General features: G+C 47.1%; 1 protein-coding gene across 1 annotated transcript; it reads left to right on the top strand.

Moving 5' to 3' along the window:
- The first annotated feature begins 1,864 nt into the window (after positions 1 to 1,864).
- Positions 1,865 to 25,836, top strand: EFCAB12 (EF-hand calcium binding domain 12). Its single transcript, XM_041763970.1, has 10 exons — positions 1,865 to 1,961; positions 7,704 to 8,152; positions 8,580 to 8,594; positions 10,383 to 10,562; positions 13,182 to 13,338; positions 16,415 to 16,608; positions 18,150 to 18,363; positions 22,429 to 22,588; positions 24,302 to 24,358; positions 25,444 to 25,836. The coding sequence occupies exons 1-10, from the start codon at positions 1,910 to 1,912 to the stop codon at positions 25,700 to 25,702; spliced, it is 1,737 nt and encodes a 578-aa protein (XP_041619904.1). The 5' UTR covers positions 1,865 to 1,909; the 3' UTR covers positions 25,703 to 25,836.
- The last annotated feature ends 167 nt before the right edge of the window (positions 25,837 to 26,003 follow it).

Here is a 26,003-nt window from a genome sequence, read left to right as displayed (position 1 = left end):
TAAAAAAAGATGACAGGTTCTTTCGTCATCATGTGTACTTGATGGTTCTGTGCTGGCTTTTCGGAATTAGAGATTTGACCCCAGCATCCATTTGATAACCTGTGAATATCTACCTGCAGCTTTGTTTCAGAGTATCAGCTTCTGGCTCATGCATTTTACCTTGACCCTATTGTGAAAGCTCAAACATTTACCCATCTCTTATCTCCAACTGGAGGACAGGACATTTTAAGTTTTGTGCCCTTTTTTTTTTTTTTAAGATTTTATTCATTTATTTGAGAGAGAACACGAATGAGTGGGAGGGGCAGAGGGAGAAGGAGAAGCAGGCTCCCCACTGAGCAGGGAGCCCAATGTGGGGCTATATCCTGAGACCTCCAGATCTTGACCTGAGGCAAAGGCAGACACTTAACTGACTGAGCCACCCAGGCGCCCCTTGTGCCATTTTTAATAGAGGTACTGTAATGTAGCTCAAATACTGAAACATTTATCTTAGAAAGAACTCACCAAACAATCACAAGAAATCCCAAGTTAAGTCTCAAGTACCAATTGCCATTTTAGGGTATAATTGGAAAATTAAATTGACTGAATAAATGAAAAACAAGTTGTTAGGGAAACTACCTTTGTTGTAGGGTGGAGTGTACGGTGGGGCTAGTTGGTTGTTTCCACTTTCATGAACTAGTTTCAGTTTTTAGAGAGAGAATGGATTTTGACCAGAGAATGGGAAAACTGGCCACATCCCCCCTCAAGGCAAACATCCACTTTATAACATCCCATCATGTCTTTATTTAAGAATCCTCAAAATATTATTTACTAAATGCAAAGCTCCGTTCTGGGGAGGGACACAAAGACAATACAATTCAGTGAAGGATGGTACCTTATGCAGAGTGAGCACTCAAGTGCCTGTTTTTTAAACTTCGCTTATTGGGACAAAATTCACGATGTAAAATTCATCATTCAATCATGTTTAAAGTATACAACTAAATGGTTTTTAGTACACTCAACAGTGTTCTGCAGCCAACATCACTAACTAAAACACATCCAACACGTTAAGAAACCCCATGCATGTTAGCAGTCAAACCCAAAGCCACACGACTCACCTCTCTCCAGCCCCTGGCAATTAGCAATCTGCTCTCTAGGTCTATAGATTTGCCTATTCTGGGCATATCTTTTGTGTCTGGCTTCTTCCGCTTACCGTTTTTAAGGTTCATCTGTGTGGTAGCATGCATCAGTACTTCACTCTTTTTTATAACATTCCATGGTGTGGACAGAGCACATTTTGTTTATCCATTTATCTGTTGATGGGCATCTCAAGTGTATATTATTAATATTCTTGTTATCAGGTTCTGTATTTCCAAACCATAGCACCCTGTCATTAGGGGGCAAAGCATACTGCCTCTATTTGGCCAAAACTCTTGGGTTCCTACAACCCCTCTGGTGGAGGCCGGGGTTGTTTCTTGGATGAAAATGAAAGATGTGGAGACCGGCTGAAGATCCTACAGTTTTCAGGAAAACCAGGGATTTATTACTCCAGATTCGGGGACTACTGGGCCATACTAAGAAATCCTGTCTTTCGCCAAGCCAGGAATTCTGCACGGCTCCGATTGCCTCCCGGGACCCACAAAAGGAGCAGGGTTACGCGGCGTTTGGGAGTGGGAGGGTCCGTCCCTCAACCCTCCCCCTCCCTCGGACTATGAGAGCGTGGCAGCGCTCAGCCAATCAGCGCAGAGCGTCTGTAGTCTTGGCAACAGCTGCTTCCAAGCTTGCCATTTGAGTCTCCTGCAGAATTTGGAATTTGTTTTTTGATACTCCGATACGCCAGCGCAAGGAAGCACAAACACACACGCACACACACGCACACACACGCGCACACATTCACGCACACTCTTCAGCACCTGCTCCCCACGTTGTGAGCATGGACTACGATTCCTATGAAACGTATGAGGCTCTGTTCCTGCCGCTGCTCGGTAAGCCCCAGGGAAGCAGCACCTTGCAGACGCGTGCAAGTGGGGCGAGGGCAAGGACGGGAATGAATATCTCATTGTGCCGTCCCCACTCTGGGTGAGAGGTTGTCAGGGAGTCAAGGGCAGGTCGTGCACATTTGTCAGATTTCCATGCCCAGGCTGGAGGAGTGGGCCAAGTTGCCTTGGTCTGAAATAAGAGGCCCAACTCTTGTGCCCAGGGAAAGACATCCACATTCTCTGGCCCGGCCTCTGCCCCATTTCTCCATTGGATATTAATGTGTTGGGTACTGGAGAAGAATCATGGAGAAAACCATCAGTCTTCAAACCTTACACGATAGCCCTCTGCTGCAAAGCCCTCCAACTTCAGAGGTGAAGGGCAGGCAGATAAATGGATAATTACAGAAGAAGGGGTGGATGCCAGATCTGGGGCTGACACCCAAAACTAGGAGATCTGCTAGATGTAGAGGATGGAGATGAACAGTTCCGAGGTTCTGGAAGAGATCTTTATACTGGCATTTAAGGATAGAAGGAGTTCTCCATGCCAAAAGGGAGAGGAAAGGTATTCCAGGCTAACAGAACCACATGCAGAGAGGCTCAGACATATGGTGTCTTCAGGAAACCGCTGGCAGTTTGAGTATTGCTGGGGATGAGAGGTGAGAAAGGTCAGAAGGGAGGAGATTGTGGAAGATCTTGTGAGCCAGGAGATGGAGGAGCCACTGGGAATGGCATTATTGGATTGGGAGCATCAGCGAATGCAGAATGAATTGGCAGACTTGGAATGCTGGAAGCACAGAATGATGAGATCTGGGGCTGTCCGAAATGTCCAGACCAAAGATACTGAGAGGTGAGGGACAGTGGCCAGGCTAGAGGGGACTAGAGGGATGTAGGGGCTGGTTGACAGGGAACATGGAAAGAACAATCAAAGATGATGTTCAGGTTGGTAGCTAGGGTGACCCAGAGATGGAGGTACCTTTCACAGAGATGAGGAACCTAACAGGAGGAACAAATTCAGTGGAGATGGAACATGGAGACCAGCGTAGTCTTAGTTGGTTGAATCTGAGATATTTGTAAGCCATCTGAGTGGAGAGCCTTTAGGAGCAAATATATGTAGAAAGTTAGAGCTAATTTCAAGTCATAAATATTGGTACAGGTGTCCTCAGCATATAGAAGGCCACAGAAACATGAGAGTAGAGGAGAGATTGTTTGGAGGAAGGAAGGAAGGAAGGAAGGAAGGAAGGAAGGAAGGAAGGAAGGAAGGAAGGAAGGAAGGAAGGAAGGAAGGAAGGAAGGGAGAAAGAAAAAAGCAAGCAAGCCCAGGTGTAAAACTGGAAGGCACCAATTTTAAGGGGTGGGCAGGAAAAGAAGAGCTAAATAGCAAGTGGCTAGAGAAGTAGGATGGAACTTAGGGAGAGATTTGAATCAGAGCTAAGACAAACAATTTTGAGAGCATTGAATCATCTCCAGATACCTGAAGGGCTGTCCCAACAAAGAGGGAACAAATGTGTTCTCTGGGGCACCAATGGGGAGAATTAGGACCAAGGGGTAGAAATTCCAGGAAAACAAATTTTGGGTCAATATAAGGAAGTCTTTTCTAGCAATCAGAATTAGGCATCCAGAAGGTAAAGTAGAGAACTCCCTGTCACCAGAGGTGTGTGCCAGTGGAGGCAAAATCTGCCAGGGTCATTGCAGAAAGAGTTCTCTGACATAGGGAGGCAACAGGACTAGCTAGCCTCTGAAAGCTGTCCTCACAATCCCTTGGGGACATTTTTACAGTCTCTACCCACAACTATGTGGTGATCTCTTTCATTGTAAGAGCCCATCTATCTTTCCTATCAATGGACACAAGACCCCAAAGATCACTAGAATGGAAGTTCCATGGTGTGGTGGACATGTGACCTTTGATAGAGTAGTCAGGGTGACTTTGAGGGGAGTGCACTTGGGCTAAGAACTATATGGTGAATATCTTGGGGAATCCCATGACCTTCTGAGGGCACAGCAAATGCCAAAACCAAGTTGGGATGGAGCTAGGAGAGTTGGACAAAGAGAGAGCAGACCTGCACAGCTGGAGCAAAGTGAATAAGGGGGAGAGAGGTGGGGGGAGATCAAGGAGAAGTAGGAGCAGGGCTGAAGTATACAGACTGGTGTAGGCCATTGTTTATTCTAAGGGCACTGAGGAGCCATTTCAGTGAAGTCATTTAAGGGTTTCAGGGCGAGTCATTCTTCTGGCTAAGGGAAGATCATGAATTTGGGGGTCTAAGGAGGGCACAAGTGGCAGTGACAAGGCCAGGAAGTCGCATATTTTGAGTATGTTCCCATAGTCGACATGATAAAGTTTAAACTCCTTAATCTGGCATCCAAGATGATTCCAACTTTACTTCCCATTAACCTCCTCCTTCATATATAACGTGCTTCCAACTTACAGAACTATTTAGTAACCCTAAAATCCCCAAACCCTACTCCTGACCATTCCCCACACAGGCCCCTCCACCCCTTGAAATCTGGCTTATTCTTGAAGGCACAAGCCAATGCCTCCTCCTTCATGATGACCTTCTGGGTCCCTCCATCAGCATTTCTCCCCCAACTGAAAGCATCTGGTTACCCTTCCGGTTACCCCACCTTGTCCCATGCCTGCACACTGTGGTTGGGCATCCAGCCTCATTTGGATCTGCACCTGGCCATGCCAAGTACTGGATGATTCTCAGTGAATGCTGGTTTGATGAATGGCTACATTCTCAGTTGTAGCATCTTGTCCTCAAAGAAATGATAAATCGGTGCTAAGAAGCACTCACCTCTGTTCACATTGATGTAGACCCACTATTTACTGACCATGAAAGAAACACATGGGCATTGTAAGGAGACTTAACAAATGTCCTGCATGTTCACTTTGTGCCAGGCTAGGCACCATGGATACATAGGAACTAAGACACATTCCTTACCATTGGAAAACTCACAGACTGTTGGGAGAGAAAGACTCAGAAAGCATCTTCATCCAGAAAAATATGGTAAATGCTATGATGGGGATGAGTATGGGCACTGTGAGAACCCAGAGAGGGCATGACAGGGGAAGGATTCAGGGAATGGTGATGCCTAACCTAAGTCTCGAAGAGCATTCCAGAGAAAGGAAACGGCATGTGGGCAGGACAAGGGGGAACCAAGGAACCATAGTCAGCTCAATGTGTGGCACAAAGACAGGGTGAGTCCAGAAGGAACAAGAGAAGGAGCCCATTAGAGGGGCTGGCAGAGGTGGATGGTCAGGTGGAGCTAGGTTAAGGAGATTGAATTTTATTTTGGAGGCAATGAAAGGGTTTTAAAGCAGGGGAGTTTGGGTTTTAGAAGGAAAATATGGTGATAATATTTTTAATAATAATGCTATATCCCTTCTGAATTTTAGAACATACCTGTTATTCATTTGCTCTACCCTAGCTCTGCTACTAATCAACTGTGTGACCTTGAGCCTCTCTGGGCCTTAGTCTGTAAAATGATATAATTATAGAGCTATTACGTCTGCCCATTTGACATACACTCATTCACCAAATAATTCCTGAGCTCCCTCTATATGTTGGCAGGTAGAGGTGCTGGGGCTTCAGCAGGGAACACGAGAGATGGGGTCCCAGTCCGTAGTCTTTTTTTTTTTCCCAGTCCGTAGTCTATTGAAAAACTAAACAACCAAGCAATTGCACCAGGAATTTCAAACACAAATGTCTGGTTGAAGCACGCACTTAATAAGTGAACTCATCTGCATGTGAGACAATAGAGAATGGTGGGGGTTATGGCAGACTGGAGAGGACATGCCCCAGCCTAAAGTAACTCAAACTGGAAATTTTTAAGGAATATGTCAAACAAAACAAAGGACCCCAAGCCTCATTATGCACAAGGGTCACCTATTTTACATACCTGTGATAAGTGGTCCAAAGGAAAAGTATAGGTTGTATTATGCAGAGATAACATAGGACATAACAGAGCTTGGGAGCTGGAGAGGTAGCATGTGGTCTAAGGATGAGGAGTAAGAAGGGGATGGATGGGGGAGGGAGCATTTCCAGCAGATGGAACAACACATGCAAAATCCTTAGGCAGGATGGAGCTTGGACCATTCAGGGATCACTAAGAGAAGGTCAAGGCATCTGGGATATAGTCAGGAAAGATAGGCAAGTGATGAGGTGGGAAGGGTTGGCAGAGCAGGGTCATGAGACTTTACTTTGAAAGTCATAGAAGGATTTCAAAACAGATGAAGGATAAGTACATAAAGAAAAACAAACCTGTGTACTTACTATGAACAAAGCACCTTTAAAATGGACTGATTCTAACCATCTCCACCACTTCAGTACAGTAGGTACCCTCTTTCTTCCCATTTTATCATGAAGAATTGAGACAGACATGCTAAGTAACTTGCCCAAGATAAGCCATGAAGCAAGTCATCATCTGCTCAATGATCAAACCAAATCACAGTGGCATTTTAAAAAAAGATTTAATTTATTTATTTGAGAGAGAGAGCATGCATGAGTGGGGGTAGGGGGCAGAGGGAGAGGGAGAAGCAGACTCTCTGCTGAGCCACTCAGACCCCAAGATTGTGATCAGGGCTAAGAAACCTCAGGGCCACAGAGCACTACTTCCCACATTTTACTACCTTCATAGATCCAACTTGGCAGTGGAGTCTGTCACTACAGTGGGGCTCCCCTGATTCCCTACAAACAGAACAGACGTCAGCTTGAAATTAGCTCTAAAATTTCAACTGGGATATTTACAGGAACAAAACCCTACTATTTAATACATTGATTTATTTAATGTAATTTCAAGCAATTATGAATTAAGGATGAACAAATCAATTTACCATCAAATCACTGTATCTTGATTTTATTTAGCGACATTAAGCAAGTTTTAACTCAAATGAGTATGAAACTTGACAAATTATGTGTGATGTCTAAACTGCACCAAAATTAAAACATTTAAAGACAACTATCTGAATGTTAAGTTCTCCCTCCAATAAAGGGTTTACCACCTCGAGTAAAAAAAAAAAAAGGCACCTAACCAACTGAGCCACCCAGATGCCCCCAAAATGACATTTTTAAAAAAGATTTTATTTATTCATGAGAGGCACAGAGAGAGAGTCGGAGACATAGGCAGAGGGAGAAGCAGGCTCCACACACGGAGTCCCTGATGTGGGACTGGATCCCAGGACCCTGGGATCATGACTTGAGCCAAAAGCAGATGCTCAACCACTGAGCCACCCAGGCATCCCCCCAGAATGGCAATTTTAAAAGATCATTCTGGTGGTGCCTGGGTGGCTCAGTCCATCAAGTGTCCAACTCTTGGCTTCGGCTCAGATCATGACCTCAGGGTTGTGAGACTGAGCCCCATGTGGGGCTCATACTGGGCATGGAGCCTACTTAAGATTCTCTCTCTCCCTCGCCTTCTGCCCCTCTCCCTACTCATTCTCTCTCTCTTTTTCTCTCTCTCAAATAAATAAAAAAATTTTAAAAAGATCATTCTGATTGCCAATAAGGAGTACTGGGGTGGGGTTTGGGTGGGGAGGCATAACATCAAATAAGAAAAAGCACATAAAGCGCTTAGCATAGTGCCTACCATCAGGAATATGCAATCGTATTATAGCAAACAATGAGAAAGCCATGCCTGGAACCCAGAAGTCCTGTCACCCAGCCTGGTGCTGTAGCATTTTTCTTTTCCTGACTCTGTTAGTCCTCTTCCTGAAAGAAATTCACCTCTTAACACTATTCCGCCCCCCCCAAGAGCTCTGCCAGTCTAAGACCTCCAGTGATGATGAAAATGCCACCAAGGACCCCATCTTCGATCCTGAACTGGTCATTGCTCACTGCTTCAAGCAGTTCAAGCAGAAGGACTTCCACCTGCCTCAGAGCCGCCGGCGGATCATCATCTTGCCTCAAAAAGAGGATCCGATACCCATCAATCTCATGGCCCAATCCCAGACCCCCCCACAGCCAATCTCCAGCTTCAAAGCCCTGGGAACTGGGGACATCCAAGGGCAGCCAGAGGATGTGAAGACCTGGCTCAGCCAGAGGTTGAAGCTTCGGAAGAATCTGGAGTCATTTGGCAACATAGAGAGGTGGCTGCAGAACAAGCCCTGCCTCACCCCTTCAGAGGCCAAGGTCTTATACATGATCCAGAAGGAGCATGAGGCCCAGTTGGTGGCCCATCTAACTCCTACCAGAGCCACCAAGGTAAGCAGCCCCATTTGCTGATGAAGACACTGAAGGCCTTAGGGGCATACTGTCATTTCATTCCCTCAGACTAGGCAGGGTAGGGATCATTCACCCCATTTCAAAGAGGAACATAGAGAAGTCCCAAAAGGGAAGTGTATTGGTTATTTGTTGCTGCATAACAAATGCCCCCAAGCATTAAAGCCACAAATGTTTATTATCCCATGGTTTCTGAGAGTTGGGAATCTAGGAGGAGCTTCACTGGTTTCTCTGGCTAAGTGTTTCATCTCAAGTTGCTGGCGTGCACCACAGACCTCTGAAAGCTTGACTGAGGCAGGAAGATCTGCTTCCAGACTAGCTCACTTACGTGGCTGTTGGCAGGGGGATCTCAGTTCCTGGCCACAAGGACCTCTCCATAGGATTGTTGAACAGCCTCACCACACAGCAGGCAGAGTCTCCCAGAGTGAATGGTACAAGGGACAGAGCAAGGTAGAGAGCTGAAATGCCTTTTTGTGACCTCATCTCAGGAAATCTTAGTTTTAGGAGAATCACATGATCACTTTTACCATATTCTATTTGTCAGAAGCAATTCATTAGGTACTGTCCACACTCAAGGGGAGGGGAATCAGACTCTATCTCAGAAGGAAGGAGTTGAAGAATTTGCAACCATATCTTAAGACCACCCTAGGAGGGATCCTTCCTGGCATTTCATCTATGGGGCATTTTAAAATACTCACTGTTCATTCATTTGTTCAAGACACGTATCTGTTGAGGGCCTATACATGCCAAGCAGGTGCTCCTAGAGCTACTGGGAGAATCACAGTTTTGAGGTTGGAAGAAAAAGGAAGAACTCTCTTTTATAAATACAGAAGCTCAGTGAGGCCCATCAATTGTTCAGACCCATAGAGGTAGTCAATGGAAGTCAGTATCAAAGCCCTCATCCCCCAGTGCTTGCTCTCTGTGACATTTCCTTGTTATGTGAACATTTGTAATTTCTCCCCATTCGGATGAAGTGAGATAAGAGGTCAGATAACTTGGGTTTAAACCTAGCTCTACTACTTCCGAGCTCTATGATCTGGGCCTTGGTTTCCCAATCTATTAAATGGAAATAACCGTTGTACCTACTTCCTAGGGTTGCTGTGATGTCTAAATTGATGAATTTATATAAAGTACCTTGGACAGTGCCAGCCATAGAGAGAGCACTCGATATTGTTTGCCATTTTGATTACTATGGCCATCTCACTGATGTCAAAGTCAGTCCTTGGTGTAATCAGAGTCCAAACCCATATTTCATAGGTAAAACCCATATTTCACACCCTTCCTAACAGCAGCAGTGTCTATGAATAAGCGCTGGACTTGGGTTAGAAATCCAACCCTACTGCACAAGCATTGTGTGCCCCTGGACACATCACTTCACTTCTCCGAACCTGTTTTTTTCATTTGTAAAAAGGGGAAGCCATACCTAATACCTAATTTAAAGCATCATTCATCTGTTTAGCAGACAATGACCGCCTATCTGCCTAGAGCTGTAGGTGCTTTCTCAGTAGGCATACCATGGGGAGGGGTAGGAGGGGTAAGGGTATGTATTCAAATAAGGCATCTTCTTGCTTTCAAGATGTTCACATGTTTATAGGGGAGGCAGACATATCAGTTTGAAGACCAGTTTTCTAAAGGCAATTAATAGAGGTAGATCCCAAACACAGATCTATAAACTAGGGAACAGAAAAGCCCTTTGTAAGCTGTCAGGTGCTGCACCAAGGTAAGAGAGCATTATTCTGAAATATCCCCAATTAACCTGGAATTAAAGAAAGACTAGGATTTGGACAGGTAGAGAAGGAAGGAAAGGTATTCTGGGCAGGAAGCCCAGCAGGAGCAAAGGCTGGGAGGTGCGAAGATCAGAGAGCCCCATGTGGCTCCAGACAGAGGCATGTGTTTGGTGCACTGAGATCCCAGTGGGAATATAACCCTGGCTTGCCTAACAGGAGAGATATGGGTAGGAATGAAATGTTAGCTCTCATAATGTCCAACCTTCTTGTATCTGATGGGAAAGTGTAGGGCCAGAGATGCAAAGTATCCCTGGCAAAATGCAATTGCCCTGAATCCAATGCTTCTTGCACTCCGTTTTACTGTCCCTGTGGAGCGGCTCAGCCCTCCCTTCTCCCTGTTTGGTCTAACTCCAGGCACCCCCTGCCAGCGGGCCCGTCTCCCCTGAATTCTCCCCTCTGCGCCACTCTCTTGCCTCTTGCAGAAGAGCCACCGGCCTTCCCGCCAACTTGTGCCCCAGCTCCGACTACCCAAGCCCTCTGCCTTATCAGCCTTGTACTCCTACCTGCACAGCCGGAAGATCAAGATTCTGGAGTTATTTAGCAAGGGGGACAGGAGCGAGAGCCAGAGGATCTCTAGGGAGGAGTTCATTGTGGCTCTGAAGGCGGTAAGTGCCTCCCGTGCTCCCTCTGGGCTGGCCCGAGTTGGGGAAGATGTCCATGCACCTGCCCCCACTGCTGCCTCCACCCAGGTCCTGGACCAGCTGAAAAGTAGGCGTAGGGAGCTCAAACCATTGGCTTTGTTACTTGTTTGCTTTGTTTTGTTTTTTTTTAAGATTTTATTTATTTATTTGGGAGAGATGGAGCAGAGCAAGACAGAGACAGAGAAATTGAGAGAAAGAGAGTAAGAGTGAGAGTGAAGGGCAGTGACAGATAGTGAAGGTCAGCGGGAGAGGGAAAAGCAGACTCCCCTCTGAGCAGGAAGCCCAATGCAGGGTTCCATACCAGGACCCTGAGATCATGACCTGAGCCAAAGGCAGATGCTTAACTGGCTGACCCACCCAAGCACACTCAGCCTTATTACTTGTAAAGCCAGTTTGGAAAATGTGGCATATCTTGTGGCCATATCAGACCCCTAAAACCACCTCTGCATGCATCTGACCTCAAAAGCCCTTACCTGAGTGAAAAGTCTGCAGAGCAAACCCCATAACCATAACCAGTCAGCTGCATAAGGAATCACTGTCTTGCCCATTGGACCTCAGAACTGAACACAGAGATTGCTGGGCCTTCAATCCTGCCTCTAGAAACTTCAAGACCTTCTCCAACTGTCACGGCATATGATCACTTAGAGGTCTTGTTCTGACCTCAACTTCTGACTCAGTACCTCTCTGCTGCATTCTAACAAGCTCCCAGCGATGTCTATGGCACTACTCTACGGGCCACACTTTCACTGGCTATCCAAAAATTTTAAATAATTATAAATAAATAAAATTCCAAAATCCAGTTCCTCAGTTGCACCAACCATGTTTCAAGTGCTCAGTAGTCACACATGGTGAGCAGTTCCTCTATTGGATCACAAATATTGAACATTCCTATCAGTGCAGAAAGTTCTATTGGTCTAGTAGGGGGTCTGCTAACTATGGCCCAGAAGTCAGATCCAGTCAGCCTCTGTTGTTGTAAGTAAAGTTTTATTGGAATGCTGCTACACTCATTTATATGTATTGTCATGGCTGCTTTCATGCTACAATGGCAGAGTTGAGTAGTTATGACAGAGATCGTATGGTTCATGGAGCCTGAAATATTTACCATCTGGCCCTTTGTAGAAAAAAGTTTGCTGGGTGGCGCAGCGGTTTAGCGCCACCTGCAGCCCAGGGCGTTATCCTGGAGACCCGGGATGGAGTCCCACATCGGGCTCCCTGCACGGAGCCTGCTTCTCCCTCTGCCTGTGTCTCTGCCTCTCTCTCTCCTGCTCTGTATCTCTCATGATTAAATAAAATAAAATCTTAAAAAAAAAAAAAAGAAAAAAGTTTGCTGACCTCTGGCCTGGATGAATTAAGCTTTTATATACTTTGAATACAAATTACCTTTACAGAACACTTTAGGAAGTGGACTGTTTGTTACATCTTTTACGGTTTTAGAATATTTTTTTAAAGATTTTATTTATTTATTTATCTATGAGAGACACACACACAGAGAGGCGGAGACACAGGCAGAGAGAGAAGCATGTTCCATCCAGGGAGCCCAACGTGGGACTTGATTCTGGGGTCTCCAGGATTGCGCCCCTGGTCGAAAGCAGGCGCTAAACTGCTGAGCCACACAGGGAACCCCCTCTTTTACGGTTTTAAATCATCACCAGTTTGCACACTATTGTTTCGTGACATGTACTTATATGAACATTTCAAAACATTTAAAAAAACAACAAGGGGTTTTTAATCGTCATAACCAAAAAGACAAAACATTAAGCCCTTTCACAGCAGGAGAGTTCTGACCCTCTTTAAGGAAAGCTCAATGAATGATGACTGCGGTCTAAAGAAGCTACAGAACAAAATTATATTTCCTTTAAAACTCTTCTTGGGACGCCTGGGTAGCTCAGTGGTTGAGTGTCTGCCCTTGGCTCAGGGTGTGATCCTGGGGTCCTGGGATCGAGTCCTGCATTGGGCTCCCTGTGGGGAATCTGCTTTTCCCTCTGCCTGTATCTCTGCCTCTCTCTTTTAAAAGTGTTTAAAAAAAAAAAACTCTTCTTCTTGAATATTTGGAATTGCTGGCAAGCATTATCCTCCTACAAAGATGCTCATGGTCCTTCAAAGAGTAACATGTATTGTATTTCTGATGCTGTCTTACTTCAGTTAAGGGAGGCTTATGTGTTTCTCATGGACAAGGATGGTAGATGTGAAATCCTTTTTCCAATCCAGTTTGGGAAAACTGTCATTGACATTGCTATGGAGTGGGGTGGTGGTCCAGAAGAAGTAGCAGGCTCTGCAAAGATGGTGGCTTATCTGGATTGGGTTTTCAAGGAGGGATAGCAGTTCTTCAGATAGAAGAAGGAAAGGCCTAACTAAAGGCAGAGGGTGAGAAAGTGCAAAGTGTGTGTGTTCAGGGCCTGGGAAAGGGCTATGAGCTCCTGCGGCAGAGGCCTTGGGCCTTGGGTGTGAGCTGGGAATGGCAATGATGAAACTAGAAACTAGATAGGAGAGGAGAGGTGGGGCCAGCTGGTATGGCTTTGGCCATACTGGCAGGATGTTTGGATTGGAGCCTGCCCACCTTGGTGGCTTCTCTTCTCTCCTCAGGTTGGAGTCCCTCTGAAAAACCAGGAAGTGGAAGATATAGTGATCTATCTCAGCTCTCTGGGAAAGCACAACAACATCACCACAGACATCTTGTTCAACACCTACAAGCAGTGGTCTTTAGCTCACCAAAGAAGCACCCTGTCAACTGGAAGGGAATGTATGTATCCCCTCCACCCGCATGCCTCCACTTCCCCATCCTGGGAGCAAGCATGGTAGAGGCAGACTTGACTTACTTCCTGAGTATGTTCTCAACTTTGGCTTACCATAGGTGGGCCAAGCCTCTGGAATCCCCAGGCCTAGCAATCAACTGAGGAGTAGATATTCTCTTGAGTGCCCAGTTACCACGTCCATTCAAAGATGAATGAGGCCCAGCCCTTGTCCTTAAGGGAAAATTTTCAAAAGGTAGTTTCAGCCCACCAAAGCTTACCTAATAGACTGAGATCTGACCTGAACAGAAAGCCTCTCCATTGGTATGTGGGCCCAATGCCTTCTTACTATCAATCTATATTTTACTGATAAAAAGTTAACTAAAATTCAGAAACAAGAATCAACACATGTTTAGAACTTACTGGAAAGTCTACTTTGATTATCTATTGGGGATATTATCAGGGCTGCTGTGAATAGTTGTATGAGTTGTGCACAGCGCAAGTTCCACTTGCTAGGCCATGTGCTTATAGAACCACATCTGTCCAGATATAGTACAGAGGCAAATTGGAAATGGACTAGCCTTGGCACTGGCTATGAATTTACTCTACAACACAAGGGTGCATCATGGTTCTTTATAGCTTAATGCCACTGTTGTTTAAAAAAAAATTAAAATTGAACAACAGATAAAATTAAAGCCCTCCTTTAAACCTCCACCCACCATTCCAGAGCCTTCCCCAAATGTAACCAAATATAACATATAGTAACAATTCTATAAAAAATAAAATAAAATAAATAAAAAATAAAATAAAAAAAACAATTCTAACAATATAATGTATCTCCAAATATAACCTCTTTCTTTTTCTAAATTAAATCTTGCTTTGCCCCCACCCATCAGGTTGGCAGGAGTTTCATTTCAGACATGTTGGGTGGGGCATTCCTCACCCTTTCTGGGGTCATGTGAGAGTCCTGGGGGTGAAGGTAGTGGAAGGGCTCCCTTGCCTCAGTGAAGACTTGGGGCAGGGCCTCTGGAGTTCAGGTACCACTGAGCTGGGAGCTCAGTGTCCTCACTGGTTGGCCCTTTTGGAGGCAGTGGGCAGCTGCCATAGAGAGCTTCACCCACTATACAGCCCAGATTTCCGCCCTCTAGTCTCAACGAGCTACTGGGCAGAAGCCCAAAGACCCAGGCAGGGTCTCTGCCCCTCTGAGAGACCCAGGGAACTTGAGCACCCCCCAGTCACCTCCTGCATACGTCATCACCCACAGTCATAATCTCTAGCACCCTCTGTGTCCAGCACATGCTCCTAGCTGCCTGGAGTTGGGCATGCTTTCCCATCCATGCTCTTTTTGCCTTTTCATTATAAATGATCAAAGTTCACCATTATTCATTCAGTTGTCTGTGAACCATTTAGTGAATGATCACAGTGCACTACAATGCATGTTTGCAGCAAAGGTATTTGGGGCCTATTATTTTCCAGTAAACAGGCTTGAATCCAAGAGCAGGTATTTGTTTGCATGGTACCACTCAGTGTCATTGCTGAACCCCTACTCCTGGACAGCAGCAGTGGGCAGGGTAAGAAGACTTGGGTATCTTTAGTTTTGCCTAAAGGGGGAGCAGCATGAAGAATCTGGGTGCCCAGATCAAAGACAGAAAGCAGTTGCAAAAAAAATAAAAATAAAAAAGAAAGCAGTTGCATTTGAGGCTGGCTAGCTTTACCCACAGCAGTAGCTCAGATTATCCTTCAAGTCCCTGGAAATCAGAATATAAATAATAGTGAAAGGGAATATAAGGGAAGGGAGAAGAAATGTGTGGGAAATATCAGAAAGGGAGGCAGAACATAAAGACTCCTAACTCTCTGGGAAAGGAACTAGGGGTGGTGGAAAGGGAGGAGGGCGGGGGGTGGGGGTGAATGGGTGACGGCCACTGAGGGGGGCACTTGACGGGATGAGCACTGGGTGTTATTCTGTATGTTGGTAAATTGAACACCAATAAAAAATAAATTTATTAAAAAAAAAAAAGTCCCTGGAAATCAGAGCTCCATTTCACGCTCTACAAGGAGGAAGCTGAAGTTCAGAGACGCTGAGCCACTCGTCTATAGTCTCAAAACTAGAAGGTGCTGGGCCACTAGACGGTGGCTGGGCCACGATTTCATTTCAGTCTGGGACATTTTGGTCCCGAACCAGACAAGGGCAATGAGACGCTTTCGTTCATTCAGATCTTTGTCGAGCACCTTCTACATGCCAGGCACACTCCTAGAAACTGGGATTAATGCCTTGAAGACAATAGGACAGAGTGAGGGAGTGGTGGTCAGGGAAGGCCTCTCTGCAAAGCGGCCCTTGGAGCTGACACTTGAATGACTGATGAGGAGTCATTCTGGTGGAGGGCATCCTAGCAGATTGGAACTGCAAAGGCAAAGGCCCTGATTCGGGGAAATTTTCAGGGGGCAGAAAGAAGTCAGAGTGAGCAGAAGGAGATGGAGCTGGTGGATGTTGAACTGAGGCCAGATTCTGCAGAGCCTCGCAGACTAGGAAGAGGATTCTGGGTTTTAGTCTGAATGCTGTGAGAAGGCAGTAGAGGGTTTTTTGTTGTTGTTGTTGTTTTTAAGATTTCATGAGAGACACACAGAGAGAGGCAGAGACACAGGCAGAGGGAGAAGCAGGCACCCTGAAGGGGAGCCCAATGTGGGACTCCATCCAGGACCCCAGAATCACGCCCTGAGCTGAAGGCAGACGCTCAACTGCTGAGCCACCCAGGTGTCCCGCCAGTAGAGGGTTTTAAGCAGGGGAATGTGATTCTATCTTTTAAAGGTCCTATTTGCTATTTGATGGAAACAGGATGCTAGAGAATGAGAATGGCAATGGGAAGGCTGGGGCTGTGGTGCAGGTGAGGGAGCAGGCGGCCTTGCCCGAGGGAGGCCAATAGCAGCTGGAGGCTTAGAGAAGGGATACCTTCAAGGTCCATCTCAGTTTGCGCTGACTGGCCGTGTGGGAAGTGAGCAGAGGGGTTGCCCGCACCTGCGTGGTCACATCAGTTAACTGCTCGGTGGGTTCCTGAGCTGGGCCTCCTCTCAGTCTCTCCTTCCTTTCAGATCACAGATCCATCAAGCACAGAGTTTCCCCGCAGAGTCCAGCCAAGAAGCAGGTGGATTTCGCCCCACAGCCTCCCAAGATGGACCTGCTGACTGTGCCTGAGGTTGACACCCAGATGGAGGCACGGCCGTTGACTCTGGAGGAGATGGAGGATGTTGGCAAGCGGTACCGCGAGAGGAAGCGGCAGCACAAGGTACCCTGGCCAACGGGAAGGGCACGGAGCGTGGTGTCTGGACAGGATCGGGTTCGAGTCCACTGCACCTTGGGGCTGGGGAACTCCCAGCAGTAGGCTTCCTTACCTCTGTGTTCCCTCATCCGATCATGAGAACAACACCTACCTCATGAGATTTCTCTGAAGATGAAATGAGATCATGAGATTATGTTCCCCTCCTCCCATTCTTTAACTGTTACTTTGCATCCTGAGACCAGGGCTGAGGGCTGTGTCTTCGCCACAGCTGGAATCCCTGTGCCAGGCCCAGGGCCTGCCACTGAGTGGGCACTCCAGAAATACATGACTAGTGAAGGAAGAATGGATGGCATGAATGAATTCACCCAACAAATATTTATTGAGAGACAGCAATGTGCCAGGCACTCTTCTAGGTGTTGCAGAGAACAAAACAGACCCCCTTCAGGGAGACAGACAATCTTAATATTATACCATATATAAATATGTATTTTATTATATAGAATAAGTATAGAAATATATTAAGTTTTAATAATATATTATATCAATTATGTATTAAATATTTTACTTATATATAATAAAATGTTAGGCATTATAAGTGCTCTTTCAACTAAGATCTGATTTACTTGCATAAGAAGAAAATCCCAACATATTTGGGCAGGGATCAGCAAACTTTGCCTGTCAAGAGCCAGGCAACAAATGGTTTAGATTCTGGGGCTTCACCTGGGTGGCCCCCAGATGAAGTGGTTGAGCATCTGCCTTTAGCTCAGGTTGTGATTCCAGGGTTCTGGGATCGAGTCCTGTATTGGGCTCCCCGGGACAGCCTGCTTCTCCCTCTGCCTATGTCTCTGCCTCTTTCTGTGTGTCTCTCATGAATGGATAAATAAAAATCTTAGACTTCAGGGCTTTATCATTTCTGTGGCAACTGGCACACAAGAGCAGCCACAGACTGCAACTACTAATCAAATGAGTGCCTTTGTGTTCCAATAAAATTTTCTTTATAAAAACAGGTGCTGTGGCCTGTGAATTGTACCTTGCTGATCCTGGTGTTAGGTGCTGCAAAAAAGATAGATTTGTATTTCCTCGTAAATAAATAAATAGGAAGGCCAAAAGTGGCTACACATTGCCCAGGCCTCTTCTACTTTGCTCTGCCATCCTTGGTGTTTGGCTTCCACCTCAAAGGCACAGGTGTCTACACTAATTTAAATTGCAGTGCAGCCAAATGCATGGATGTAATATTTCATTGGGCATCCACATTGTACCTTACTGTACACATGATACAGTGATGTGTGCACATCCATGTATGGGGCTGTGCACACAGAACTGCATGCCTTAACCATTCAAGTGCTCTTCAGGTGTAATCTTGACCATGTGTGATTTTTCTCCCAAGTCCCTGACTTCAGGGTCTGAGCTTTGGTCCCACCCTGCATTCTTTGCCATTTCCCCTCATGGGGGAGAGGGAGATGAGGCTGCACATCTGCCTTCTGGTCAGGAAGAAAAAGACAAGGGGAAGGGAAAGTGTGTGCCAACAACCTCTATTCTCTTTGCAGCTCAAGATCCCCTCCATACAGTACATGGAGCGGTGCCGCTTGGTGCGCAGTGGGAATAAGCACTTGGATGAGCACTGCCTCCCGTCCACCATCCGAGGGGAGATGGAAGAGCTCATCAACATGTCCCGCAGGGACAACTTTCTGGTCTACCTGCAGTGCTGCAAGCTCTGTGAGTACTACGGCATCCCGCTGACGGAGGATGTCCTCATGAAAGGTAAGGACTTTGGGAGCTGGCCCTTGGGAAGTGGCCAACAGGGCCCAGAACCCAGGCAAGGGTGGCATCTGCCTGAGGTTTATCCTTCCCCAGTTGACTTGCATGCAACTAAACTGCTGTGGCCTGTGGTGGGGCCATTGAAGGAAGGAGAGGAGAGGAGAGGGGCAATAGCCCAGTCTGTTTTGCTGGTAGATGGGATTTCTAGAATCCTGGAGGTACATAGGCCCCACAGGCCTAGAGGTCTGGGTTCCCCAACTGAGCTTACTGGGCCTTCTAAACAGGAGTCCTGAAGTTGAGCAAAAAGGAACAATCCTGGGCAGCCGCCGTGGCCCATCGGTTTAGCGCCGCCTTCAGCCCAGGGTGTGATCCTGGAGACCCAGGATCAAGTCCCATGTCAGGCTTTCTGCATGAAGACTGCTTCTCCCTCTGCCTGTGTCTCTGCCTCTGTGTGTGTGTGTGTGTGTGTGTGTGTGTGTGTGTGTGATGAATAAATGAATAAAATCTTTAGAGAAAAAAAGGAACAATCCAATTTCAAAGAGGAATATTTGATAGAAGTGATAACCTCTGTATTGGGCTTTCCAAAACCACTTCCCTAGGTCAGGTTTGTTTCTTGGTTCTTCTGCAACATGGACGTAGGAATGCACCAGGGGACAAGTTCTGCTGAGGCCCTTTGCTCTCTGCTTGGACCACAGGACCAGGCCGTGAGATTTCCACACTGGTCTCACCCCATGTGTGATGGAGAATCGTGTTTCCATATATCCAAGCTGATCTGAACCCTCCTCATGTGTGGGGAGAGCATGTGCCTCTGAGAAACAGGGATGGGGGAGTGCCCCATTAGCCCCCCAGTGACCACGCAGCAATGCTGGCCCCCCAAATTTGTGAATTTATAAATGTAAAAAGCAGGTCCCTCTGTGTGCTTTAAAAACACAGAAGAGAGACACCTGGCTGGCTCAGTGGTTGAGCATCTGCCTTCGGCTAAGGTTGTGATCCCCGGGTCCTAGGATCAAGTCTCACAACAGGCACCCTGCAGGGAGCCTGCTTCTTCCTCTGCCTGTGTCTCTGCTTCTGTCTCTCTGTCTCTCATGAATAAATAAATAAAATATTTTTTTAAATAAAAATAAAGAAAAACACAGAAGAGCAAGCTGTACTCCAGGGCAGAGGTTTCCCAATAGGAACTCCATAGGAAGGAGCCGTAGCCAAACTGGGAAGTGTGGCTTTCAGAGACAGAGGGACACAGAGGTGGTGTGACTCACCCGAGAACAACTTAACAGTCACAACTGACTATTCTCCATCTTTTTCTGGAGAGAGAAGGAAACAAGTGTGCAATGTATAGAACCCGGGCTCTTGCATTAATTTGCCACTATAAAATGCCACAGACCAGGTGGTTTAAACAACAGAAATTTGTCTTCTCACTCTCTGGGACGCTGGAAGTCCAAGATCAAGGTGCTGACAGGTCTGGTTTCTCCTGAGGCCTCTCTCCTCGGTTCATAAGGTGGCCACATTCTTGCTGCCTCATGGCATGGTTTCTCCTCTATGATGCCTTCATGCCCCGTATGCCTCTCTTATGTCCAAATCTCCTCTTAAAAGGACACCAGTCAGATCAAATTTGTGTCCACCCTCATTTTAGCTTGATCACCTCTTGAAAGGTCCTCTCTCCAAATACAAATTTTGAGGTTTTGCGGGGAGGGAGGGTTAGGGCTTCAATATATGAATTTGGCAGGGTGGGGGGGCAGAAGGGGGACATACAATTCAGCCCATAACAGGTCTGCCCAACAGCGTGTGGCCCAAAGCCTTCAGAAATATAGGCAAACCAACCTAAGTGGTCATTGTCTCCTGTGCATGCTGCACCTCCTCACTTGGGCGGCCACTTGCTGCCCACCTGGGCTGGAAATCCCGCAGCTCTGGACACTAACTCTTTGCCAAATCATCCTTCCTTCCTTCTTCCTCGGGGAGCCTCACCTTCCCTGGTTGTGTCGTCTTGGCTGGTGGTGGAGTTGCAGCTAACGGCGGGCAGGCTTGCCACCCATGCTCCCTGGACTGTGCTGTGGGTTAGGTCTTGCCTCTGCATGTGCCTCCTTTGTGCCCACCAGAACACTGAACCACTACTGATTCCCTCCACTGCTAGCTTTTGCTAGTTCCTGAGTCTGTGAACCTCGCCTGCTGGCAGGATCTCACACTCCTGGGAACACAGGAGCATCTGTGGGTTCTAGTTGGACAAAACTCCAGTCCATGTCTGACCACTGTCCTGGCCACTATCTATTGGCTGTCTCTATGACAGAAGCCTGCTTTGCTGTGACTAAAGAAATTCCAACATTGGGACTTCCATTGGGACTTCCGGGTCTGTGTTCTAGACTAGAGCTTGGTGGGTTCCGAATCCAGGTGTCAAGCTCAATGGCCAGAGTTCTAAAACTTTGGGGCACTTCTCTCTCTCCAGTGAATACAGTTTTATTGTTTTTCTCTGCAATCCCCCCCAATTTTATAGATAATACTTGCTCACTTAAGTTGTTTTGAAAAGATAAAGACAAAAATGCTCCCCCGCTTGAGTTGACACCATTAATATTTAAAGATTGTCCTTTCACAGACCTTTTTCATTTCCATTTACACAAAATCATTTATGCAAATTATTATGTAAATAACATTATGCAAATTATTAACTACCTTTAAATGCAGGGTGTTTTTTTTTAAGATTTTATTTTTTATTCATGAGAGACAGAGAGAAAGAGGTAGAGACACAAGCAGAGGGAGAAGCAAGCTCTCTGCCGGCAGGATCCAATGTGGGGGACTCAATCCCGGGCCCCGGGATCATGCCCTGAGTCAAAGGCAGATGCTCAACCACTGAGCCACCCAGGCATCCCTTTAAATGTAATTTTTTTAAGATTTTATTTCTTTATTCATCAGAGACACACACAGAGAGGCAGAGACACAGGCAGAGGGAGAAGCAGGCTCCATGCAAGGAATCTGATGTGGGACTCCATCCCAGGTTTCCAGGATCATGCCCTGGGCCGAAGGCGGCGCTAAACCTCTGAGCCACCCGGGGCTGCCCTAAATGTAGTTTAAAAAAAAAAAAAACAAAAAAAACCTGTATGCCTTTTTTTTTTTTTTGTATGCCTTTTTCAAATGATGATGTTGCATATCCCCCTTCCCTCTCCCTTCTTATCTACACAGTCCCTGCCCTCCTCCCAGATATCCAGCTTTAATAACCTGGAGTGTAACTTTCCATTACTTTTTCTAGAATATGAGCTAGTCATGTGTTACCATCTTGGCACAAGCACTGCTCAGTGGCTGCAGGAAGAGAGAGCCCCTTGCCCAGTGTTTTTTGTGCTCAGACTTCTTAAAGCAGTCTCCTGAGGATATCTGTGAGACTGATTCTAGGCAAGGAGAAAACTGCCCTGAACTAGGTCTAAGTTCACCTAGTGAAGTCTTTCTTGGGTGACTCTCCCCTCCTGTGTGCTCCTAACCAGCACCACCCCTGTGGAGTGGGGTGTGGGCCCTTCTGCTCCATCCTAACTGCACCCAGGCCTTGAGGCCATGGCTGACCTGGTTATAAACAAACTCCCATCTTTAGTCCAGACAGCAGCATGGTGCCCCCCCCCCACTTCCTGACATTGCTCGGGGGTTCTATGCCACATCACCACTGGAGGACACTGGGGGAAGAGTCTAAGGGACCCTCTAACACTCCTTTTGCAACTTCCTGTGAATCTACAATCGTTTAAACATAAAATGTTTAAAATGTATATAAGAGGGCAGCCTCGGTGGCTCAGCAGTTTAACGTCTTCAGTCCAGGGTGTGATCCTGGAGACCTGGGATTGAGTCCCACGTCGGGCTCCCTGCATGGAGCCTGCTCCTTCCTCTGCCTGTCTCTCTGCCTCTCTCTCTCTCTCTCTCTGTGTGTGTCTCATGAATAAATAAATTAAATCTTTAAAAAATAAAATAAAATGTATATAAGAAAAATCTTTCCAAATAAAAATGTTGATAAAAAAAGAAAAGCTTCCCTCTGCCCCAAAGGCTCAGGGCAGAGAGGGGTCTTCTTGGGCTGACAGGTCACATTTCTCTTGCTGCTTACAGCCCTGCTGTACCCGGGGGACAAGATCATTTTCCAGAAGGACCAGGTGCGCCCAATCCGACAGCCGGGAGGCTACTACTCAGACTTGAAGATCTTCAGTCCAAATCTGGCCCTGCTCAAACTCCAGGGCTTCAGAGAGGCTGGGGCTAAGAAGACTGACAAGCTGAGTGTCAGACCCCCTATCTCTCCTGCCATTTGCCTTCTATCCTGCTGCTGCTTTCTCTGCTCTGGGGGTGGGATGTACCATACCGGGGTGTCGTGTTATGCCAATGCCTGTGTCCAAGCATGCCCAGAACGTCCAACCCAACTGGTCACCAAGGACTGGCCAATTTCCAGTGTCACCCCTGGCACATGTCTGAGGGGAGCAGCCTCCTTGCCTCATCCCCATACAGCTACTCTCCCAACCACATCCTACATGATCTCATGTTCTCTAGAAGAGATTAAAAAGAGGGACTCGTCTGAGAAATAGGGAGGCCCCTTCATAAATCATGGGGCAGCTGTCAGGGGCTGTACAGAAGACAGGGGTGGCAGTGGGGCCCCTTCTTTGTCCTGTCTTCTCTGGCAAGAGGTGGGCTTGCAGCCCTTAGGCAGACAAAAGAACTCTGCACTGGGGCCTGTCTCTGAGCTTCAGACCAACCTGAGTCCTCTCTAAGGAAATGTCCTTCTTTGGAAGGAGGTGACCCATGGGCAGGTTATGAGGCAGCATCTATTGGTGACTTCAGATTGGAGAATGAGCAGCATCCTCCTCAAGGAGGGATGGGGCTAATGTGGGATGAGGAGGCGCCAGCTGATCACAGCAGGGAGGGGACAAGGAACTCCCCACATTCTGGAACACTGCCAGTTGCCCACTGGGGCAGTGTGGCCAGAACAACTGGAATAGGATGCAGCAGAGCCAAGCAGAAATCAGACAGGCTGCAGGTTAAATAGACAAGATGCTTTTACTGTTTGAGCCTCAGCTCTTCTTCTGTTAAATGAGCACACCAGCGTCTACCACACACAGTGAGGATTAGATGAGAAATGTATATAACTTCCTAGCACGGTGTGTGGCTGCTAGCCCTTGGGAGCAATCATGGTTGTTGTTTTACCCTGCCCCATCAGGATGCTCTTGACTGAAGGACAGGCCTGCAGATGGGCCTGGCCACAACCCTGGTTAGGAAGAGCCAAGCATGAGCCAGGCAGGCGGTGGTCTAGAGGGTCCTTTCTGACCACGTAGTGACTGCTTTCCAGCCCCTGGGTGGCTTACACACATTTCTGCACCATGAAGCTAGGGAATGGGTGGGAACCTGAGAAAGGGACTCTCATCCATGCTTAGGTAGGCCACAGCCCCCAAGGGTAGGGATGGAGATTTGTTTTATCTTGCTACGTGAACTGTGTTATCAAAGGTTCTGAGGCCAGATGCAGGCCTGCTGGGAAAGAGTGCTGTCTGTGGTCAATTAGTGACGTCTGCCAGGCCCAAGATCTGGGGAGTTAGTTTTTACCACCCTTGTTCCAAAAGCAGGATTCAGCCCTGGCAGGGGCAGGGGGAGTCAGGGACTCCCAAACAATTCAGATTATTGAGCATTTCTCAACTACCCTAGGACATCTCTGTTCTGGGTAATAAGAAACATGAGGCTCTGAAAAGAGAAGTGACCTGCCCAGAGTCACCATCCAGCCAGCCAGGTTATGAGCTCAGTCCTGGATGACCAAGCCCACTGTGTGTCCCACTGGAACATAGAGGACAGAGTCAGGGTCCCACCCCAGCCAGAAGAAATTCTCCTTTTGGAGCCAGCTCTCTAGAAATTCTCCCAGACAGGTCCACCCCCATGTACTATCTGAGGCCTCATTAACTTGGATTTCCCCTCTCGTAACAAGATACCCATCTCTCTTATCCACTAGGAAAACATTGAAGAAAATCAGGAAGATACACTTTAAGGAGTTTGAGGAGTTCACCAGGTTTGTAGCAATCATCCAACTCTGGCAGGGGATGGGTGGGAGGAGGACTAGCCTCACTTTGGAGGAGGTGCCTGGGACTCTGTGTGTTGCATGGTGCACAGGATCTAGTGCTCAATGCCCAGGAACTGAGAAGCAGGAGACTACTTAGAGTGCCAGGCAGACTCTGCTGTGGTTTGTTCCATGTTTTAACTCATTTAAATCCTCTCAGCAACCCTATAGAGCTACTCTTAGCATACCCATTTTACAGAAGAGGAAAGTGAGGTACAGAAACAATTACTTATCTCATTCAAAATCACACATCTATTAAGTGGGGGAGCAGGGATTTGAACCCAGCAATGCTGACTCCAGAGGCTATACTCTGAACATCACATTAAAATGCCTCTAGAGGGTGATCCCTGGGTGGCTCAGCGGTTTTGCACCTGCCTTTGGCCCAGGGCATGATCCTGGGGTCCTGGGATCGAGTCCTGCATTGGGCTCCCTGCGTGGAGCCTGTCTCCCTCTGCCTGTGTCTCTGCCTCTCTCTGTGTGTGTCTCTTATGAATAAATAAATAAATAAAATCTTTTAAAAAATAAATAAAAAATAAAATGCCGGGCAGCCCCGGTGGCACAGCGGTTTAGCGCCGCCTGCAGCCCAGGGTGTGATCCTGGAGACCAGGGATCGAGTCCCACGTCGGGCTTCCTGCGTGGAGCCTGCTTCTCCCTCTGCCTATGTCTCTGCCTCTCTCTCGTTCTCTCTGAATAAATAAATAAATAAATCTTTAAAAATAAAATAAAATAAAATAAAATGCCTCTAGAGCAGAGATGGTATACACTTAAGAATTTGGGTTTTAGAGGCAGCAGATTGGGAGTCAAGCCTGTGCCCTGCCACTTGCTTGCTGTGTGGCTTTGGGGAAATGACTTATCCTCTCTAGGCCTTCAGGTCCTCATTGGTAAGGTAGACAGGATAACAGAACCTACCAGGTAGAAATGAAGTGCTTAGCAGTGGGCTACACCTCCACTCTGGCCACAGCTCGTTTGCTCTGCTGGGCAGGAGTCAGGGCCCTGGCTAGTCTGGCAGGACAAACTTCTGTCTTCTTCTTTTCCAGGAAGCTGGAAGTGAAGAGGCCCAGGGGTACACAGCGAACTCACCCCAATGTCTTCTGGCCGGGTCACCTTCTGGACAAGTTGCAGCTCTACTTGCCCACTGTGGCTGTGGACCGGAGCCTGGCACTCTTCAGTTGTGTGCAACCGCAGCCCTCTGCCTACTCAGCCACCTACCACCCCCACCACTGGTGGCCCATTGGAAACATGAACTATGTGACCTGTGCCTATTACGATGCCCGCAAGGTCTACTACATCAACTAGAGTGGCCCAGGTGTTGTCGAACCCGGACATCCTGGGGCTGTGGCCAGTGCCGCTAGCAGCCCAGAGCCACACGCGCAGGGAGTACGGAGAGCCAGATAAAAGAAATCATTTCAGTGGAATGGCCTGGAGCCAGCTCTCTAGAGCCAAAGTATCCAGTGTCTCAGAGGGCAGATGTACCCGGGAAAGCTATGCAGTTTCTGAGTATTTCCCTGTCTTGACCTCTGCCTTTTTGAAATAAACTGAGTTGGAGTTTTTTTTCATGTCACCTGTGATACAGCTGATGTGATTTCTTGCTCAGGAG

The sequence above is a fragment of the Vulpes lagopus genome, chromosome 7, assembly GCF_018345385.1.
Source record: "Vulpes lagopus strain Blue_001 chromosome 7, ASM1834538v1, whole genome shotgun sequence".
In the NCBI taxonomy this organism is placed as follows: Eukaryota; Metazoa; Chordata; class Mammalia; order Carnivora; family Canidae; genus Vulpes; species Vulpes lagopus.
This window is presented reverse-complemented; position numbering and strand designations above follow the sequence as displayed.

Bases quoted from the DNA above. Each gene is read 5' to 3' on its own strand.
- EFCAB12 (XM_041763970.1), top strand. From the start codon at position 1,910: ATGGACTACGATTCCTATGAAACGTATGAGGCTCTGTTCCTGCCGCTG. The intron at 10,563-13,181 runs GTAAGTGCCTCC...TTCTCTCCTCAG, and splicing joins TCATTGTGGCTCTGAAGGCG to GTTGGAGTCCCTCTGAAAAA. The intron at 22,589-24,301 runs GCTGAGTGTCAG...CTTATCCACTAG, and splicing joins GGGGCTAAGAAGACTGACAA to GAAAACATTGAAGAAAATCA.